General features: G+C 34.3%; 1 protein-coding gene and 1 long non-coding RNA gene across 3 annotated transcripts; both read right to left on the bottom strand.

Annotated features, from left to right (window-relative positions):
* Window positions 1–1,134: 1,134 nt before the first annotated feature.
* LOC142605769 (zinc finger BED domain-containing protein RICESLEEPER 2-like) lies at window positions 1,135–1,711 on the bottom strand. Its single transcript, XM_075777209.1, has 2 exons — window positions 1,602–1,711; window positions 1,135–1,489 (listed from the first exon to the last, which is right to left on the bottom strand). The coding sequence occupies exons 1-2, from the start codon at window positions 1,709–1,711 to the stop codon at window positions 1,135–1,137; spliced, it is 465 nt and encodes a 154-aa protein (XP_075633324.1).
* A 6,708-nt stretch (window positions 1,712–8,419) lies between these two features.
* LOC142606849 (uncharacterized) lies at window positions 8,420–20,272 on the bottom strand. Of its 2 annotated transcripts, none has more exons than XR_012839187.1 (4): window positions 20,066–20,272; window positions 19,665–19,726; window positions 10,793–10,968; window positions 8,420–8,837 (listed from the first exon to the last, which is right to left on the bottom strand). It is a non-coding gene; the product is annotated as an uncharacterized LOC142606849 (long non-coding RNA). The 2 variants fall into 2 exon arrangements; XR_012839188.1 differs by having other exon boundaries at window positions 10,793–10,956; window positions 20,066–20,229.
* Window positions 20,273–23,028: the final 2,756 nt, after the last annotated feature.

Below are 23,028 nucleotides of genomic sequence, written 5' to 3' on the forward strand. Positions count from 1 at the left end.
ACAACTCTCATCCTCTTCATTAGGCTGCCCATCATCAAGAATTGATTGAAGTGTACAATCTTCTGGCATAGTTGAAGAACCTACAACAACAATGAATTAAAAAGTGAAATAATCTTCATCAAATTATAACTAGCAAATGAAAAAAAATACTATTTTGATTTCATTTTATAAATACAAATTATACAATTTCTAACATTTGAATTCACTCCACAACCAATTCTGAGCACACATCATTGCCTCTATAGTCTTAGGATCAAGCCTACTACGGTGTGGATTTAACAATCTCTCACTAGTGCTAAAGGCAAATTGTGAAGCAACAATTGTGACAGGAATGGCTAATATCCCTTACAATCCTTTGTAAAGTAGGATACTTGAGACCTTTACTTTTCCACCAAGCCAAAATATCAAAGTCTTCACTACTCTTCAACACTCCCTCATCAATGAAATGATCAAATTCCATTCTAGCGCTCCCATGTTTCTTTAAACTACTTGAACTGTTGTTGACAAACAAATCAAAAGATGACATTTCCCCACTCAACCTAAATTTCATTTGTGCCACATAATTTGAAGTACTTGCAGGCATATGAGAACTTCCTTTATTATCTATAGGGGACTCATCTAAATCTCCATACTCATCAAGTAAATAATAACAAAGATTCTTAATTTTTTCAATCTCCAAATCATAATTATTACAATAAATGTTAGGATATTAAAACCCAGCAACTTCATCTTATATCTTGAATCTAAGATAGCTGCAATAGCCATAACGACATTAACATTAGCCTAATAAGAATTAAATTTAGCAAGCATGCTTTCTGCCATCCTACTTATCATCTCATTTGAAGACAAACTCCATTCATTCAATGTTATTTTCAACTCACACACCAAAGTAAAATACATATTAGTTGTGGGGTACTTACAACTAGAGAGAAACTCAGTCACACTATAAAATAATTCTAACCTTCCACAAATATCTTTGGCTACCTCTCAATCATAATCATGTGGCAAACAAGTATAAGATGCTTCACGTTTAGCCAAATGAAAGAAAACATCTTTATAAATCAATGCAATAGAAAGCATTAAGAAAGTTGAATTCCAACGTGTCTTATAATCTAAGACCAACTCTTTGCTTCATTAAACACGCAATTGACATGCATTTTCATCAAATTTCTGCCTCCTTTTTGGTGAACCAGTCCAATAAATCACACTATCATGAATCCTTTCAATACCATCACCAATAAGAGACAATCCATCTTGAACAATCAAATTCAAAATATGTGCAACACACCTCATATTCAACATAGACCCACTCAACGTAAGAGAACTAGTATCAAGCTTTCTCGAAAGAAGTCTTATCATGGCATCATTAGTACTACAATTATCAATAGTTATTGTGGACAACTTCCTATCAATATTCCACTCTAAAAAACAATCAACAAGGACATTGGGAAGGACATCTTTAGTGTGTGGAGAAGAAACATAAACAAACCTATGAAAATAATAGGAATAATTATAACATAACTCAATAAACACTATGATTAATGACATATGGTACAATTCATATGGTTTAATAAATTAAACATTCATAGATCAAAAAATACCTTAAATCCCACCTTTGCAACGTCCAAGTGTGATCGATAAAGTGAACGGTATTAACCATGAACCCTCTCTTTTTGTTACTCAAAATCCACATATCAGTTGTAATTGACATCCTACTTCTATTCTTGTCTGTTATCTTCAAAGCTTTCTCACTCTCATTATCATAAATTTTAAGAATGTCACTCTTCAAAGTGTTTCTTGAGATAAGTTTAAATAAAGGTTTAAGAGAACCCACAAATTCTCTAAACCTAATGTGGTCAACCATTGAAGTTGTGTATTCATATAGGATGACCATACGAGCAAGATTACTCCTCACTTTGACTTGATCAAATTGGTAAGGATTTAAACTTATCGTTCCAACTACCTTATTTTGTTGTTTAATTAACACTTGTTGTCACATATTTAAACTTCAACCATTGACATCTTGCTAAATGATTACGCAAATGGCTTGTACCTTGGCTAGACTCACCCAAGTAAAGCTTGCCACAATGATGGCATTGGGCTTTAGATTTCCCATCAACTTTCTTCCCTATAAAATGCTCCTAAACATCTGAGGTAGTCTTTCTTTTTCTAGTTGTATCCACATCCTTATTTGTAGCCTCTTGCTCTCCTTCTTCCTCTGTCTCTTCTTGTTCCTCTACCTCTAGGTCCTCTCCCACTAAGTCCACCATTGGGGTTGGACTCCCAATTGGTTCAAAAGTTTGGGAGTTAGAAATTCTATCAATGAAAACAAATATTCACAAATTCATTATTACACATAATCATTGATTAATTGACAAAAATTCATAATTACACCTATTCACAAATTCTATCAATCCAATCATAATTAAACATGACTAACTACAAATTCAAATATTTACTCATTGTTTAATGGGCATAAAGGTGATGGTGATCTTGTGGGTGAGTTGCTAGAAGGCAACAATGGCGAGAATGATCGTGAAAATGGTGATGGAGACCGCATAGCTGGTAAGGGACAACGTGCGGTTCTTACGAGAGCTCTGCCTGGCAAGGGAGAATCAGATTTTTTTGTGTCTCCCATTTCCTTTTTAGGCACTGCATTCACAACAAACAAAAATAATAATAAACACAATTTCTTCCATTAAACAATTACGATTTCTTTGAAAAACATTTTCCCATAGGATTTTTTTTCTATTAAACTACACTTAATTATTCACTCATCAAAAATGAAATGTCCACTTACTTTTTTATAGCTAACATGACAAGGCTTTAACATATATTGACAAACCAAACTCCACACCCAAAATACATAACCAAACTATACACCCAAAATTTAGCGTTGATAAATCACACAGTTTCCCTTTCTTGTAAATAACTAAGAAGCCTCTCTTTAATAACTGAAAAACGTATTTAATCTTTTTTTAAATAATATGAATCAACAAAATAGAATACAGGGACTCAGTATAATCTTTTTTTAAATAAATGAATCAACGTATTTAATCTTTTTTTTAAAATAATATGAATCAACAAAACCCCTCTTTGATGAATACTGGGACTTGGTTTGGGTGCAATAATAATATAAATCAACAAAATAGAAATTGAAGAGTTTTGGGAAAAAAAAAAAAATTAGAAAACATACCTTTGCTTGGCAAATGGAACTCAATTTGGGTTTCAAGCAATGATGTCACGTGATTCCTCGTACCTTTTCTCGGCAAATGGGATTCATATGAAACAAACATCTCAAATTCTCAAACTGAATACAATATATAAAAATAAAAATAAAAATAAAAATAAAAATAAAAATAAAAATAAAAATAAAAATAAAAAATATTTTGAAGAGAACATAACAGAACAGACCAGCGGTGACAGCTTGGGCCGGCGGTGAGTTGTGAGTGAGTGAGAGTGAGTGAGCTTGGGCTAGAGGTGATAAAGCTTGGACCGGCGGTGATAGCTTGGGCCAACAGTGAGATTGAGAGTGAGTGAGAGTGGGAGAGGAGAATCAGTTGAAATGAAAGGGGGGGGGCTGTGAGTGTGTGAGCTTAAATGAGAGATTAATTTTAGGGTTTATAACTATATATATATACAAGGGTGTTTTGGTAATTCAATAGTTAATCGAGTCGGCTCGGGCTCGGGTCTGGATTCAGGCTGGGTTTTACCAAAACCCAGACTTAACCCAAACTCACTTCGGGTTTTTTTTAAACCCAAACTCGACCTTATTCTTTATCGGGTTAGGTCAGGTCAGGTCGGGTACCTGTGGGTTGAGCAGCAATTGCCATCTCTACCTAGCCCCCTTCTAGTTAGGTGCTGTAATGTGCTCTTTATTGGCTAGTATAGGCTTGGACCACTGCTCTGGGACATGAGTAACTCTCTCCACCTTTCAATCTTCTCCCTCTCCTTCTCTTGTTGTCCTTTGTCATGTGTAGAGCCACCTTTTAGCCCTTTACCTTCACAAACACAACTTTCTCAGAAAATATGGGTCGTGAAAAGAGAGCAGAAAAATGGTAGCAATAGAGAAGAAAATGTGTATAAGAACAACGTATAACAAAACATTCTTCCCAAAAATATTACATAGTTTTACAGGGATAAGGACACAAAGTCCTTCATCCCATCATGGTTTTTCACGCCTATTTTTAGGGTTTTTCACGTAAATCACTTTGTCACTCTTGCTCATTTCTCTTAATGCTTTTATTCTTTGTCCTCCATACAAAATGTCATCTTTAGCATATTACAAGAATGATGTTTAGATGTACCGTTAAGGATTAGAGAACACAAGCATATTTATTTTTTCCTAAACCTAACTTGCACATACAAGCCATATGCCCTTAGTTACGGAATTCACCTTGTGCTAATCTTTAAATTTTGGGAGGGTTCTCTTTTAGGATATATGAAATTGATAGTTTAGTTTCCTTTGAGTGACCCAATTTTATAAAGTAAGGTGTTTTTATTTAAACTACCATGGCCTAATTTTCCAAATAATTACGGTAGCTTTGACATTTGATAGGCCAAGAATGTATTGACCCATTATGATAAATTAACTAATTAATTAGTCAAGTTAATTAATTAATTCAATTAACATGCAAAACACGTGGTAGCACAAACAAATCACCAACTAAGTTAAATGCAGTAGAAAATAAAGTTGACATGGTGATTTGTTTATGAATTGAGAAAACCTTAAAGGCAATAACCCCACCAGGTAATTTTAAGGTTACTACTCCCAAAAATCCACTATTATCACAACAAGCGGTTACAAGTAAAGAAATCTCAGTACCTTATACCAACCTAAAGTTGAACCCTTACCCCAATACATAATTGGACTTGTTCTGTAGTGACAATCTCTCATTTTCAATGTACAACTCCTAGTATGTGACTAACCAATCGATGCGCGGATCTCAGTACGCGGCCTACTCTTTTGTACGAATCCAAGTACGTGACTAACCACTAACTTGAGAAAGATAATGGCTGCAAAGTTCTTCAATTCATCAACATGATGAAGATCACGAAGCTCCTTAGTTACAAAACCTAACAGTATACAAACGCAGCAGCTTCTTCAAGAGAAAGGTGAACTAGGACAAATTCTGTCTCCGGTTACAATTTGAATGAACAAAACTTTGCCTCACACTTGCGCAACCTTTGACAGCCTTAAAATAATCCTTATATATGTTTAGGACTGTGAGAAAAGAAAGCCTAAACAAGTATACACGAATATGTGTGAAATCATATCTGAAAAACTGATTTTCGTAAATCTCGATAGATAGGTTATCTATCGAGCAGTTGTTGGGCATCAGGCTGAAGATCCCTTTTAAATCTCAATAGATGCTATCTGTCGAGTTAGCTATCGAGTTTTAAAATCCACCACTTCATCACTTGTTTCTTGGACAGGTTTGCATGGCTTCAATACTTGAACTTGATTCTTGTTCTTTGAAGTATTAAACACATTATAGATTTACCAAATTACAAGTAAAGTGCGTTTTGTCATAGGATTAGCCGATTCTACATGACATATGTTCCTAACATGATTTACATGTCCTAACAACATTTAAGATCAAACTTAGCTCTAAAGCTTGATTCAATACATGATAAAAGTTCCCATGTTGAACATGAAATTGGCCGTTGAGTTTTGTATGCATGTGCGATTGTATGAGTATGTTTAAAGTTGCAGGATTGAGCCGTAAAGTTAAAAAAAAAAATCTAATTTTCTTGATATGTCATGTGCAAATGTAATTGTTATGCATTTGGGATGCTTAGAACATATTGTGTGGGGTTTAGTAAGGGCTTAGAGCAGCTAGTTAACTTGGAGTTAAATCAAAAGCTAAGGTTTTAAAGTCAAGTGTTAATCAGCTCTTGTTATTTATTTCAAGGAGTAGGGGAGCATAGGAAAAGTTCATACACTGCTTGAGACTCTTGGTACTCAGTTGCTAATCGAGGTAGGGATTATGCCATGAAAATTTAACAGTCCATGTTTTTAGTATACATATATGATTTGTATCACTACATTTTAGCAAACTTCTTTTGATGTTGTTTATAAAGGATCAATGCAATGCTTTTAGTAAACTCCTTTTGATATTGTTTATAAAGGATATTATGCATTGATCAGGATTACATTTTGAGAAGTTTTAGTTATGAAACTATTTAGAATTTAGTTGTGGATATGCTATGAACTTTAGCCTAGTAATCCAAGAGAGAGATTAAAAGATAAAAGCATGATTTATTTTAGAAACAAAGAACTGTTTTTAGTGTGATGGCCTTTAAGACTAATACCATAGGTCACGAGGCAATAGTGATCCTTGTAGACTGGCAACTTTATGCCTCGAGAGGTTCTATTCGCTGTAGATCGTCAACATTTTAGGCTACGAGGAGCTGTATTCCCTGTAGACATGGCAACCTAAGCCATAAGGGGATTGACAAGTCTATGAAGGCTACCAACCATTAGGCCATGAGAGGCTCTTCAGATCTTTGAAGACTGGCAATCATGAGGCCACAAGAGGACTGTGTTCCTTGAAGACTGGCACCCATTAGGTCACGAGAGGTCAAATTTCAAAGATAAAGTACAATTACATGTTCAATATAGTTTTGCTATATTATGTAACCGTATGAGTATGCTTTTCTTCATAACAGATCAGGGAACATGTTATGTTTATATATAATGGAATCATGCTATATGTTTAGAATTTGGCAGTAAATATTATGCCCTTACAATTTATCAGATATTATGTTTACCCCTATAGTATTGATATGTTCAAAAAGCTCATGAAATCCTTTTAGCATGAACTATTTATAAGCAAGTCATGTCCACATGGAAATGTTTTGTTTACCATGCATTCATTGCATACTATTAAATCTTCATATCATGCCTCCCTTACCTAAGAAATTTGGTTGCTCAGTTTTGTAGGAAGTTCTTTAGTGCAGCCAAGAGCCACAGCATGAAGAGACAATGATTTTGTACATGGAGCTAGTTTTGTATAATTATCCTACTATTTTGTGTATATATAGCAGAATTGATATACATGTATAAATAGTCTTCCATTGTATTAGGGTGATTTTGTCCACATGATATTATGGTTTTGTATAAACAGTTTAAGAGATGCTCTGTTTACTATCACTTCCCGTAGATGGACAGATTTATCCATATATTTTGAATAAACAAGGAGTATGTATATAATGTTATAGGAATTTTTGAGCAGGAATCAGCAAAGCAACGAAATATAATTTGTCAACCTATTAGTTCTTTTAAGATTATTAAAAGCAAGAAAAAAGAAAAAAAATTATACTCCTTGTAGTGGTTCGTGTTAATATCATGCTTGGTATTAGCATACTGGTTCATCTCATATCAAAGTGTGACAAAGATCTCACTTAAATTTATCATTTTAACTCTCAAATTGTATCGAATGAGCCGTGTGTGGAATTTCTCGTCTTCTATTAGTTGCAACAAGGGACAAAATTAACAAACAAAAAGGCTTATTTTGTGGTTACAATTAATCTCTGGTTTTGGTCCACTATCTTACAAGAGTGCAATTTATAACGTATGGCCATTACCTACTATCATCATCCTGTAATAGAAAAGGAAAAGGAGGCCATAATTTTTTATTTTAACATGTTTTGAATATCCTACTTACTACCCAAAACCCCTCCTTTCCCCTTCAACCCCTAGGTGCCTAGGGACGTGCCATTATACCATCCGAGCAGTTGGCGAGACCATAGACAATTTAACCCTGCAAAAAATCAATCGAAAAGGCAAGCGCAACCCTGTCTATTTTAATCACTAATTTGTTTGGTTATACCTTGGTAAATATCTTGTCCTTTGACCATAAAGTTTTACAATTCACAATGGGAAAGTAATGTATTTCAGGAATGTGATGGCGCCTACTGTAGTGTACAATGGAAGAACAACCCCATGAAGAGAGGGAAAAACTGACTCTTCTTTAGTTGCAATACAACATTATCATGGAGAATGCATTTTATGCATTCAATTCAATGTATATATATATATATATATATATATATATATCTTTCCTCCCACACTCTGTAGATCTCATAAGGCTGTAGAACCTACATACTGTGATAGGAAGGATGTATACATAAGATAATCATTACTTTTCACAATTTTTGAGGGATTTGGTCAGAAATTTTCAAACCAACAAACAATGCCATTTTCTATTTCTATGAGATATCAGGAGGATCTTGCTGGATACCTAAAAATGAAACTTGTAAATAAAATGGATCTTAGCATCTACGTGTTAGGGATTTTGCTTGATTTAAAAAAATTTTAAAAATAAAAAAAGTATGCAAGTGGGAAAGTTGTTGGATATAGCTTGTTTTGTAGGATACTTAAGTGTGTGTGTGTGTATATATATATATATATATATTATATAAATACATTGTACTTATATTTAACTGCATAAATGCTCTACATTACATCTGGGGTATCTCTTCTACTAATTACATAACAGGTGGACGTCAAGGCCCAAATGCAATACGATTACCAGCAGATTCTTCCTCATACCAACTAACATTACAAACAAAATAAAAACCTGTCAAATTGGTGAAATTTTGAAAATGCGCTCATCTCATGCGTCCTATGTAAAACTGACATGTGGGTCCCATGGGACCCACATGTCAGTCTCACATAGGCACATGAGACTGGAAGATATACTTTCTTGTCAAAGTGAGGCATGGAGTTTTGGTGTAGACGCAACGGAGAGGAAGTTGATGAGTGAGGATATAGAACTCAAGGCAACCTCCAGCACTTCTTCAGAGCAACCTGGCTTCCCTATCTTCTTTACCTAAGGCAAGGCATACAAACAAGAAGCTTGTTCTAAGTTATTAAGATTTATAGTTTGAGTAGTAATCTAAAAACTTAATAAAATGCTAACTTCGACTCAGAGAAAATAACACCCAAGATACTTAGGATTTCCTCTAAAATTATAAACTCAACTAAATTACCAAAATATCCTATATTCATAGGAATTACAAAAATTACACATTTGTCTTTGAATACAAAATTGACCATAACTTTCTTTTTCTTTTTCTTTTTTATTGGTAAAATGGGGAAAGAGGAACAAATTTATATATTTTTGATAAGCAAAGAAAATTTTATTCAAAGTCATAAAAAGGAGTCAACCAAGTATACAATAGGGGACCAAAACAATCAAATACACAAATTACAAGCATCCATCAAATCATATATTGAAAAAATAGAATGACTTCTTACGATAAACATCCAGTCCTATAGTGTTTTAAAAAAGAATAGTTTTAAGTCGGCTCCTGTCCTTTCAGAATCTTCAAAACACCAGTTGTTTCTCTCCCACCAAAGGTACCACATCAAACAATGAGGGACAACCATTCAAATAACACCATTACGATGATGACCAAAATTTCCTTGCCAACATGCAATGAGCTCAACCACAATCTTTGGCATTGCCCAGTATATACCAAACAAAGTGAACACCATAGACCACAACACAAAAACAATAGGACAATGTAATAAAAGATGATCGATTGATTCTCCATTACTCTTGCACATATAACACCAATCTAGAATCAACATCTTTCTCTTTGTAAACTAAAATAGTTCCCAAAGCTGCAGTCCAAACAAAAACGAGACTCTACAATGAACCTTTTGCTTCCAAATACTTCTCCAAGGGAAAGACCGATTACATACACCCAACAATGCCTAATAATAACTGCTCACCTCAAATCCCCAACTCTTAGTAGGCATCCAACTCATCTTATCCTCACCAATACCCCTCAACGAGACTCCATATATAATATACCAAAAAATAGACAAGGATTCTAATTCTCAATCCTGAATTGCTCGCAAGAATTCCAAGTCCTAATAAAGAACCCCATTAGGAAATTGTATGAGATCAACACATAAGCCTCCTTAACATTATCGATTTTGAATATTTCTGGAAAACACTTGCTCAAAAGATTATCCCCACACCAAACATCATTCTAGAATTTCAATCTAGCCCCATCTCCAATCTCAAACTAAATCTAACAAGAAAAAGTAGACCAACCACTACTAATAGTCTTCCATAAACTCACCCCATAAGAGCCTGGAACAAAATTAGAGCACCAATCTCCCTCCTCAATTCCATATTTAACCTTTGTAACTCTTCTCCATAATGCTTTTCTCTCAGACCCAAATCTCCACAACCATTTTCCCAATAACGCTTCATTAAAGTATCTCAAATTTCAAATTGCTAGACCCCCAGACTAGATAGGAGAGCATACCTTAGACCAATTCACCAAGTGACATTTTGTATCATTTCCCAAGCCACCCCAACAAAAATTTCATTGAAGTTGTTCTATACGGTATGCTATATCCCTTGGAATTGAGAAATGGGAATGAAGATAAGTAGGTATATTGGAAAGTGTTTTAAACTTAAGACATATATTACTACACAGTTAAAAGCGCACAACTTTTACTTCAATTGAACTTCACATGTGGGTCCCATTACAAATTAAACTTTCATGATTATGTCATGGGATCAACTTAGTATTAATCCTGTTTTTTTAAATAGTTAGATGGTGGGGGAGGAGGAGGAGTATTAATCGTGAATTTAGAAAATAGAAAAAATGTTCACCGGCTATTAACATAAAAAGCACAATTAGAAAAATAACTTAAAAAATAAAAGAGGAGCAAAAATTACAGACATTTAAGTAACTAATAAAAAAGAAAAGAAAAGAAAAAAAAAGGGGGCTGGCGAATAAATAACTAAAAATAGAAATTTACCATGTCGAGGTAATCGTGCAACTCCTTTATCCTCTCCACACAGCCCAGGTCTTCTGTGCACAAATCCATGGCCTTCTCATTAGGAACTGGTTTATCCAACTCAGGGTGTGTTGTATTCTGATATGGAGTGTCCATAAAAAACTTTTCAGAATCTAACCACGTTTCTGTTACAAAACCTGAATCCAAATCAGTTAAAACCTAACGTACAAGCCACCTGAATCAGTAGTAATTTTGGCTACAACTTCCTTGCATTTTATAAGAATTATTCAAAAGGATCACTTTTGTTTGTATGAGTCTGCCCAATACGCATAGCCACTAAGCTCCATTTGCAAAGAAGATGATGCAATTGTTTTAAAGTTTCATCATTACCAAAGCTTAGACCAGTGAGTGACATAAATAAATAAATAAATAAATAAATAAATATATATATATATATATATATATATATATATATATATATATATATATATATATATATATATATATATATATATATATTCCTATGGTGCCAAAGCAATTTGAAATAGAATTGGGCTGCATAGATAATGCTTTTATCATCTTACTATTATTGCATAGACCCATTCTAGTTTATTTTCCTCTAATTTCAAATAAAACAGTATCAATTAGGTCTAATAAACAGCATTTTGTCCATATAATTATATCTTGAGTAACATTATATTGAAAGAATGCAAGGTGTCTTATAACAGAATCTTAATATACTTTTCCCTATAAATCTGAAAAAAGAAATGCAATACATCATGTTCTTATTCTATCTCACTCAATAAACTAAATATTATTGTAACCGGATGCCTATTTATTTGACGTTAAAAATCTTATTCATTTGTTCAGCTTTTAAATAAATGATCATTGTACACGATGTATTGCATGTACAATGATCGGAAAGTACAAACGCCAAAGAACACAACAGCAGCACCTATCCACAAACACCTACTGCTAAACTAACACAAACAGACCAACAGCAGCATCTATGGTACTGAATGTTGGGTTGTTCTCTTCATAAAATGAGTATAGTACCTAAAATTAGAATGTTATGGTGGATAAGTAAAAATACAAGGAAATATAAGATTTTGAAATGACGAATTCACTTAAAGATGAAAGAGACTAGCTAGAGATGTTTGGTCATGTTCGGAGGAGAGCGATTAATGTACTAGTGAAAAAAAGTGAGTTAATTCAAGTTGAGGGAATGAAAAGAAGATAGAGGAAGAACAAAAAAAAAAAAAAAACATTAATTGAAGTAGTATAAAAGGACATTTCAATTAAGAAAGTAACAGTTCTCTAAAAAAAGTAAGAATTTGCCAACTTAATGCTTTCAACATGAAATTCATATGGTTTGAGGCTTCCACAAATGTTCCTTAACTATAAAAATAAATTTCCCAAAAATGGAAAAATACTAAAACCTAATAGTGCATGATTGATATAGGACAACCTAGGCTTCCCACCTAGATTAGTCCCACCGTAGACCTTAGGCTTCCCACCTAAGGTGTTTGGATTCACCGCCAAATAAACATAAATCAATTTTTGCAAATAATATGAATAATAATAATCATGATCTGTGAATACAAAAGAAATCATCCAAAACTTTATATGCAGCTTCCAAGAATCACAATAATAAGGATAAATTCTTCTAAACAATTTCAAATACTAATCATATAATCTTAAATAATTTCAAATACTAATCCGATAATCCTAAACAAAAGATAATGATGAACAACTAATCCTAACCAAACTTAGATACCAATCCAAACTAAACAAATAACTATATTATAATATGAAATTATCCACTGAAAATCAAAAATGAAAAATTAAAATAAATTTCGGTTATGCTCTTGCATTATACTCCCCCTGTTTAAGAAAACTCGACCTCGAGTTTTGTAGTGATGAAGAATTAAGACTTTGGTGCTTAATACTTCCTTCAGATCAGAAATCACCCTAGGAAGCAGTGAGAGTAGAATAACCTTCAATTTTACAACACCATAGATTTCTGGAAACAAAATCAATGTGTTGAATCAATATAATCTCATCTTGAACCTTATGAACCATAGGAAGCGGTGCGGTTTTATCCTCTTCGACTTCACCGAGATGTAGATCTTCCTATAGAGGGTTGATCAAAAGCACATTCAACAACTTTAACTTTCACATCATGTGCATCCTCAAGCTTGCTAAGTAGTTTTTGAATGGGTGCCATTATAGCTAGGCATTAATCCTAATGATTATTTGCTCCCTAAATTTCCATGAAGTAGGTGAAACATTCTAACTTTCCTTTGCACTAGCAAAAAGTGAATTGAGAAGATCCAAGAAAATGTCTTCACTTTCATTTATGACCAGATTCATAATTGTTTCTATGGCTGAAAGAACAGCAGGTGGATGGTTGGACCTAATTATCTTCAAGAAACTTTGAAACATCTCAACAACCAATGCATCACACTCAAGATCCAGCATCACCAAGCATAACTTGGCCTTTGCAATGGTATCAAGAATTGAAACCAACTTCTTATAAGAGCAAGTAGACATATGAGACATATTTTCAAATGCTGCCATAATCAACTGAAATATTTCCTTCATTTGCTCATCCTTATATAGGGCATCTAGTGCTGTTATCCTTATAATCTCAATAATGCAAGATACAACTGAAACCTTCACATCCATTTCAGCATGTCTCAAAAGCTTGTTATTAATTAGTGCCTTCACTGAGGGTAAAAGTGCACCTCACATTGATTTGGATGGTGTTTGCTCCACATATCCTAACAAATTTTCAACTTCATCAAGAAGAGTGAGGAGGTCATCAATGGAGGAAGGAGGGTTAAGGAGTCTATTCCCAGCCTCCTTAAGTTGCTTCTCAAGTTCTTTATGAAAGGAAGTCTTTTTTTTTTTTGAAATACAATAAAGAAAGAACTACAATATGAAACTAAAATCTGCCAAATTCAAACATTAGAACACCAAAACTAAAGAAACTTGAAACAGAGGAAACTAAAAGAGAAAAGAGACTGCAGAGCAGTCACAAAGCTTCGCTAGAGTCATCGGCCAAGAGGCGGCTTGGGCTCACTAGTGTTCACTGTCGGCGACGCTCGAAAGTGGAGATCGGAGCTCGCAAGTCAGATCGCAGTGGTGGAACCCGTGTTTCATGAAGCGGTGTTGGCGGCGTGTCAGCGACGATGGATCTCGGCGACGTGATTCCAATAGTGACATCGGTGGCTACTTGTTGACTTTCAAATTCTCTTGTTCTTGATCTGACAGTGTGGGCTTTGCATATCTGAATCTGTGGTTTTGTATGGGTCAAATCAAAAATGGGTTTGGGGTGTGAGAGTTGCTGTGACGGGTTATTGATTTTGTTTTGAAGGGAATAGGGTTCTAAGTTTTAGAGCCTTGCATTGGGAAGAATGGTGGGATTACATCTTTTGTGGCTTTTGTGGTGGAATTTGGGTTCTTTGTTTCTGAGCAAAGATGGCTTGATTGGTGGTAATTGCAAAGATCCTGTGAGACATGCTTGGAGTGTTGATGATCATGGGTTGTACTGCTGGTTGGGCTGTAGAGTTGATCAAAGTGGTTGAATGTTTCCTGTTTGGCTTGAAAGGAGTTCACAATGATGTTGGATTGACAGTGGTGGAAAGAACGATAGACTTTGGGTTGCTGAAATTTTGATAGATCGACTTGAGCTCTGATACCAAGTTGATGTAGGACAACCTAGGCTTCCCACCTAGATTAGTCCCACCATAAACCTTAGGCTTCCCCCCTAAGGTGTTTGGATTCACCACCAAACAAACACAATGCAATTTTTGCAAATAATCTGAACAATAATAATCATAGTCTGTGAATATAAAAGAAATCATCCGGAGCTTTATATGCAGCTTTCAGGAATCTCAATGATAAGGATAAATTCTCCTAAACAAGTCCTAAACAATTTGAAATACTAATCTGATAATCATAAAAAATTTCAAATACTAATCCGATAATCCTAAACAAAGGATAATGATGAACAACTAATCCTAACCAAACTTAGATACAAATCCAAACTAAACAAATAACTACGTTACAATCTGAAATTATCCACTAAAAATCAAAAATGAAATATTAAAATAACTTTTGGTTATGCTACATTAATGATCTTGAGCATTTTGTTTTTGCTAAGAAAAGTACATAAACCAGAATGACCAAAAACTATAGTTAAATAAAATAAAGAATACAAAACAAACCAAAATAGCCATCAAGAAACGCAAAGATCTGGCACCCATTTTCAAAGCTTCAAGAGGAAGACTTGCTAGAGAGGCAGACTCTACGTGCCCCAAAGAAACCCTCTGCAAAGGCCCATTTTGCAAGTGCACCAACTGCTCCGCTAAGGACAAGTCTGGGATATGAACCATTTGTAAGTGGAGGTGAAATGGGCGAAAGTTGCAGAAATATCCATCTGCAGCTTTACCTCCAAAGGAAAACATTTTATAGGTTTTGCAAATGGTAAAGGAAATGGCATGGAAGGCTTCTCATTTCTCAACAACAATTGCAGGATCCAACACTGTCCCACCTTCACTTCAAGCAACACGATCACTCAGAAATAGAGACAGCAGCAAATTATATCAAATTATCATTCCCAAACTCCAGCTATCTGCCCAAAAGAATCTTGCTATTGGGTATGAGAACGAAAGGTACCGTATGTTATCTAGTCTTCCTTCCTATTTTCTATCACTATTCACCATTCCTACTTTTGTGGCTAATAGAATTGAAAAGTTGCAAAGGGATTTTCTATGGGGTGGTAGCAAGACTCATCTCGTAGGATGGGATAAAGTTTGTGTGCCTATAACCAACGGTGATTTGGGTATAAGAAAACTTACTACTTCTAGTAAGGCCTTATTGGGGAAATGGCTGTGGCGGTTTGGGAAAGAAGAGAATCGGTTGTGGAGGAGGGTGGTAGCTTCAAGGTTCGGGAAAGATTGGGGCGGATGGACTTCAAAGCTAGGTAGGGGAGTTCATGGGTGTGGTTTGTGGAGAGGTATTCGTATGGACTGGGAGGATTTTTGCAAAAATGCTCAGTTTGTTGTTGGGTTGGGGAATAAAGTGAGATTTTGACAGGATGGGTGGTATGGGGATCAACCTTTCCAATTGGCTTTCCTGAGGCTATATGATATTGCAATTGACAGGGAGGCCTCTGTAGAAGTTTCTTTGTCAAGGCAGAGGGCGGAGGATAGAAGAATTTGGGATGTTCGTTTCATTCGGAAATTTAATGATTGGGAGATAAATGAAGGGCGGCATTTTCTTCGTATCTTGGGAACCAATACTCCTTCAATGGATGTTGGAGACCAGATGAGATGGAAGTTGAAGCCTAATGAGGATTTTGACATCTAGTTGTATTATAACAAGTAGCGGGATTCTCCCTTAGTTTTCTTCCCTTGGAAAGGTATATGGAGAGTTAAGGTCCCTAGGCGTGTTTCTTTTTTCGTTTGGTATGTAGCTTGGAATAAGATCCTAACGAGTGATAACCTGAGATTGAGGGGCTTGGATTTTGTGGACTAGTGGATTATGTGTCGAAACTGGGGGGAGAAAGTAGACCACTTACTTTTTCATTGTGAGATGACTTATCGGTTGTAGAACTTTGTTTTTATAACTTTTGGATTGTCGTGGGTCATACCTAGATCGATTCAAAATCTTTTTTTTGGCTGGTGGAATTGGTTGGGGAAGCATTCGTCTCAGATCTGGAATTTAATTCCATTGTGCATACTATGGTGTATTTGGAAGGAATGAAATCGGTAGGCTTTTGAAGATTTGGATAGTTCCGGTGATCAAATGCTTGCTTCTTTCCATGGAATTCTTTTTAATTGGTCTCGGGCTTGGGGACTCACTGTAGGAAAAACACATGTAAAATACAGTTTTGTATCTCATACAAAAACACACAGCGAAATATGAACAGATCTACTACATTCATGTGAGATAGTATGTAACATTTGAGTTTTGGAAACAAAGAAGGAGAGAGCGTACCTTAATGCAATGAAATTCAAAACAAATGAAAATTGGACTTGAGATGTCTTTCAATCTTCACTCCAATTCCATAATGTGCTCTAGATGTGTGGTCTCTTAATCAGTTCTATATGTAATCTTTCAAGAGAATAATCAAGTGTCTCCGTTAAGAAGAACTCTCTCTTTCTTTCTCCTTTTTAATCACACATATTTTTGCACTTAGTAGTTACTTTTATTTAATAACTCTTATTAAATAAATAACTGATTATCTAATTGGGTTAGCCTTTTGGCCCAGTTCAATTGGGCTTTAGTGTGTGGCTTGGAGTGGGACCAAAATGGACAAATAAAGCTCTAACTCCAATAGACTTTGGACTTATCTGTCAACTTTTGACAAGCCCAAAGTTACCATTAATTATATTTAATACCACTATATAAATATAATTGCACTTTAGACCTTATTAATAAATTATATTCCAATACTTTATTAAACATTTAACCCCTTCATGAAAATATTCGAAGTTATACAAAGTCATAATGTGTAACTGTCACTTTGTAAAGTACTACTTCTTGATCCTTAAGTACCCGATTTAATCCTTTAAGTTATTCATGTATATTTATGAAATTATCTAATTTCATAAAATATAAAATATAGTAATTTTTTACTAAAGTGGTTAGGCCTAACACTTAGAGAAACCAATCCTATTAAATTTATCTCAATGGAATATTTTATATCTCTATAAAGAGGATATGAATTTCATCTTGAGAATATGTGTTCCTTCAACATTACGTGTGATTGCTCAACATATTAAGGTTTTGACTATTTATGTAGATCTCACTCCTGCTATATTAAAGCAACTTACATTTCATGAGCAGGTTCACTATTCTCTCAAGATTAAGAGTTTATGTAAATGAGAAGTTGTGAGATTTATTATTTGTTTGATAGTTGTTAATAGAATAATAAATCTTACAGCAATCCAGTTCAATATGTTTTATACACTTAAAACATATCAACTAGAAATCTCAACTTCCATGATCAAGACAAATCATCTTAATTGATATGTTATAGTCTTCGCAGATGAAATGCCCAATTTCATCACTGACTACAAACTAAGATTTTGAGTTTACAAAAAACTTGTGATATCTTTTGTGATTAAATCTTTTTTTTTTTTTTGAGTAAACAGTAATATTTATTAGAACACACACGAAAATAATAATAGTGTTTTAAACCAGGTTTATAATACATTATATAACCAAGTACAACTACAAAAGAGCCTAACAAAAGTGACTAAATCACATACTATGCATCTTAAGGACTATATGATAATATCCAAACATTCATACCATCATTATTTTAGATAACAATAAAACAAATTTATTACATAGAACATAATGTCATACATATTTTAGGGCACTAATCCTAAGACTCACAACTAGTGATTCTCTCCATTCTTTTCTTAGCTCTCTTTCTCTTTTGTAATTAATGTATCACTTGGTTTTCTTTTATGTATTTTCTCTATTTTTTTCTTTTTGTAATTTTTGGGTTTGCTCCGTGCTTTTCATGCATAGAGTAGCTTTTTGTATAAATATCATTCTTATAAATTAAAAAAAAAAAGATTTCTTCATCTAATTTACATGCAGGATAATCTTCACTCCAAAACTGATCTTATTCAAGCAGCTCCACTAGTAGTATGCAGCCAAAAGTTTTTAGTCATCCATGAATTATGGACTTCCACAAATTTTTCTAGATTCTTCTTCCCAAGGATTAATTTTGGTGATTTTTTTTTTCCAACTAGGTCTTGGAAAAAAAAATGGAAAATAAGAATGCATTTCTCCAATCATTTGAAAGTTCCTTTCATCTATTTTTGTTTTAATTGCAACTGATTTATCCCTTTATGGGGACAAGCTCTATATTCGCCCCCTTAATGTTTACAAAATGACTATAGCTCATTTTCAAGAATATAAAAATTGTCTCAAAAGTTTAAGCTGAATAGAAATAATGAATTTAATTATTTAACTAATATTCTAATAGTCCCCAACTCACCTATAATAAGTGGGGCCTAACAAGTGATTTACTATTATTGTTATTATATATATATATATGAGAGGTAGGGTGGAGACAATTTTGAACCTAGGATTTCCTACTCTAATATCATGAATTACCAATTATCCCAAAAACTTAAGGCGTTAAAAATGACATTTGAACATGTAGATATGTTTCCTTCTCGTTTCCGGGGGTTCACTTCATTCATTATGAACTAAAAAGTGTAAGGCTGATTAGTGAGGTCTTAAAAACTTCATACAATGGTCCATTTATTGATGGGCGAACGACGGGGATTGAACCCGCACGTGGTGGATTCACAATCCACTGCCTCGATCCACTTGGCTACATCCGCCTACCCCCGCACAGGTTTAAGTCTCGATCTACGATCAGATCCTTTCCGACCCCCCCCCCCTCCTGACCGCTATCAAAGAGAAGCTTTTTCCTATACTATAGTTGCAAGTCTATTGTTGTGTTTTGGAATTAGGGGAAGCCAAGCTTCAACAAGTAGAAGCTTCCTGGCAAAGCTTCAAACAAAGAGGTATCTACATAATCATGGAAGGTTGGAGATAAAAGTTGGAGAATCATTTTAAAGTAATAGTGTAATACACACATATTTTACCAGTCTTGTGTCAGTCAAAAATCCGTCCCCATTCTTAATTTTCTAGCAAGCTTGCAATTACTGTCAATGCATGGAATAAACATGTGTTGGGACTAGCAATGAAACTAACAAGTTGAATTAGTCTGGTTATTGTAATTGCAATCTCGTAAACAAGACCGATCACAAATGTTACGGAATCTGGTATTCGTAAAATATGCACTATAATAACTATTGGTGTTGAAAAATAGGTAAAGAAATAAAAAGCATACCATTTAATTGCTTTTCACCATAACCACTACACTAGTTTTGCAAAAACTTCCACACTTGCCGTCTGTACAAATTTAAACATATCATATTTGTTAAAAAATTCAACTAATAGAAGAAACATCACAATACTCCATTTCATATTACCCAAAATAAGAACGAAGCCATAGGAAATTAACAAATTAAAAATAAATAAATAAAAATAATAATTCTATGGGTTTTGAATGATAGACATTGATAAATTCTTACAGGAAAGAAAAATCCAAGACAAGAAATTAAACAGAAAGCAAAGCTTTACAAAGAAAATTAAAAATAAATAAAAGGTTAGAACTTTCAGGCGTACTGCAGACAATCAATGGACGAAATGGAGCTGGAAATTTGTAGTGTTTTACTTTCTGGGACATACCTTCTGCTTTGTGGAACACGAGACGTCGTGAAGTGAGGATGATAACACTTAACAATTTTGGTCCCCTTTGTAATTGTAAAAGGGTTTGTTTTCCTGGCTGTCTCTGCACCCCGAGATCCTTTTATCACTGAGCGGTCATCTAGGGCCTTAGCTGGTGGATACTCTCTATCTATCTAGAGAGAGACAGAGCGAGAGAGAATGAGTTTCAGAAAAAAAAAAAAAACAAAAAAAAATTGAAAAAAATAGCACAAATTTTATGGCGTATTTACAAAACTCAAACTATATCATTAGTAAGCAAACGTTTGAAACATATTTGGTTTCTAACAATTCGAGTCTATTGGACTCGATTTTCGGTTCATATTTCTCCATCGCAGCACTGGCTGAGCTGGACAAGGAGGCCACGTAAGCACAAAAATCGAGTTTGTTGAACTCGATTTTTGGTCAAGAAAATCGAGTTCAATGAACTCGATTTCTATGTTTCACACTCACGGGGGCGCACGTGATCACTTTAGTAAATCGAGTCCAGTGGAAGCGGTTTTTGGTCACGTGATCACTTAAGGTAAATCAAGTCTATTGGACTCGATTTTTGGGCACCATGGTTTTCGGGCACGTGGATGTAACTCGAGTCAAGGAGGCTCGATTTATTTGCTTCTAAAAATCGAGTCTCCTAAACTCGATTTCTGTGAATGGTCTCCAACCCATCCACGTGTCATGTGGGTCCCAACTGGGACCTTTTTCCCCCTTACCCGGCTCACTTATGCTCTCATTTCTCTTCTGCTCTCACAGCAGCACCACTCACACAACCCTCATCACTCACACAACCCTCATCACTCACATAACTTACTTCACTCACACAACAATCACACTCATCTTTCATCAACTTTCATCAACTCTCAGGTAATGTTTTTTACAATATTGATAATATTTTTTGTTAGTTAAATATAGTGGTTATTAGCTAGGTTATTTTTTTTAAGAAACAATTATAACATATTAGGAAAATTTTTGTTTTTTTGTTTGTTAGTGTAAATATTGTGATTAGTTTGTTTGTTTGTGGGTAGTTTGTTAGTGTAAATATTGTGATTAGTTTGTTTGTTTGTGGGTAGTTTGTTAGTATATTGTGATTATTTGTTAGTTTTTTTTAATTATTATTATGATTAATTATTGGAAATACTTAGTACTAAATATTGTGATTATAACTTACAACATATTTGGAATTTTTTTTTTTGTTAGTGTAAATATTGTGATTAAATTATTTGCTAAGTTTTTTTTAGGAAATTAATATTGTGATTGTAAATTGGGAATTTTTAGTACCAAATATTGTGATTAATTATGTTATTACAACATATTGGGAATATTTGCTTATTTTTTGTTAGTGTAAATATTGTGATTAAATTATTTTGTAGGTTTTTTTAAAAAATTAATATTGTGATTAAATTATTTTGTAGGTTTTTAAAAAAAATTAATATTGTGATTAATTATTGGGAATATTTAGTATTGAGGAAATATTTAGTACCAAATATTGTGATTATGCTAGGTTTTTATTCAAAATTAATATTGGGAATATTTAGTACTAAATATTGTGATAAATTGTTAGGAATATTTAGTACTTTTAGGTTTTTGTCATTGGTATGAAATAGATTATGAGTTTGATACCTAAGACACTCATTACAGTCTTTTTAGTATAAATTATTTCAAGATATAGTTGTTTCAGATTTGTAACAAAGATTTCAATGGGTAACTAGTTGCTATAATATTTTTGTTCATCATATCTTATTTGAATGGGTTTTGAAAGTCATGCCTCTAGAATGATTTGGATGTGAGTATATGCAAATTTGGTTGAGGTTAGTATTGTTGGCATGTCATACCCAAAGTTTTGTGATTGATGTTGATTGAGAGTTATAAATTTGTCACTAACACAATTGCACTTGATGATCTATAGGTTGATAATGATCTATATAAATATATACTACGGTGGATCCCTTAGCAATGCCAACCCTTATGACGGATTTTCATTTCAAGGTCCGGGTATCCAGTGCTGTTATATGATGATACGCCATAAGTTAAAGACCTTAAGTGATTTGAAGATAAAAATTATGGAAGAGCTGCAACTGAACCCTACTTTGCATGACATACATATTACTTTCCGTTCTCCACATGAAGTCCTCAATCAATGCATTAATTACAGATATATGGCGATAACAGAAGACAAACATGTGAAGTTCATGTTTCACAAGATGCGTCAATGGGAACAAGTAGCAAATTTTGAGTTGTACGTCACTTTGGAGCCGCGTGCAGAAGTCGGCATAGAGGATATTGTACAAACAACTACATCTCTACAGTTTGCAGTCCTAGATGATCAGTGCACCACGTTGGGAGGCTATACACCCCCTTTTCAAGAGACACCAAGAACAGTTGAGAGCGAACCTGTTAATAGATATGAAGATCAATTTTGTACCCCTCGAGGTGACTCCTCTGGTTCCGATAGCTGAAGACGAACACTGTGTTGGGGAAGATCTTGATGATAGAGATGAGTACGAAGAGAGGATTGAGCGATGTGACTTTGATAGGGGTGTTGATGACCATGAAATTACTCTCAATCCTAATGTTGATGATATGGATGAATGCGATGAAGATGATGCAAACCCTACTGTTAGAGTTCAGCATGTTACAAATGCAACCCCCGTTTATGAACCTCCCGCCTTATCATTTTATGAAAATACTTGGGAAAATATGGTTGATCCTGAAGTTGGTGAGCAAGCATTTGCTTCTTCTTGGAATGCGGACATGAATTTTTGTACGGGCTTGATTTTTGCGAATAAAAAAGCTGTGAAACGTGCATTAACAATTTATGCTGCAAAGCATAACATAAACTTTCTGACTAGTAGGTCGACCAAAAGTAGACTGTATGTGAAATGCATGGATGAGTCATGCAAGTGGTACGTTGGAGCAGTCATGAAGCCTAA

Source organism: Castanea sativa, chromosome 8, assembly GCF_040712315.1.
Source record: "Castanea sativa cultivar Marrone di Chiusa Pesio chromosome 8, ASM4071231v1".
Classification (NCBI taxonomy): Eukaryota; Viridiplantae; Streptophyta; class Magnoliopsida; order Fagales; family Fagaceae; genus Castanea; species Castanea sativa.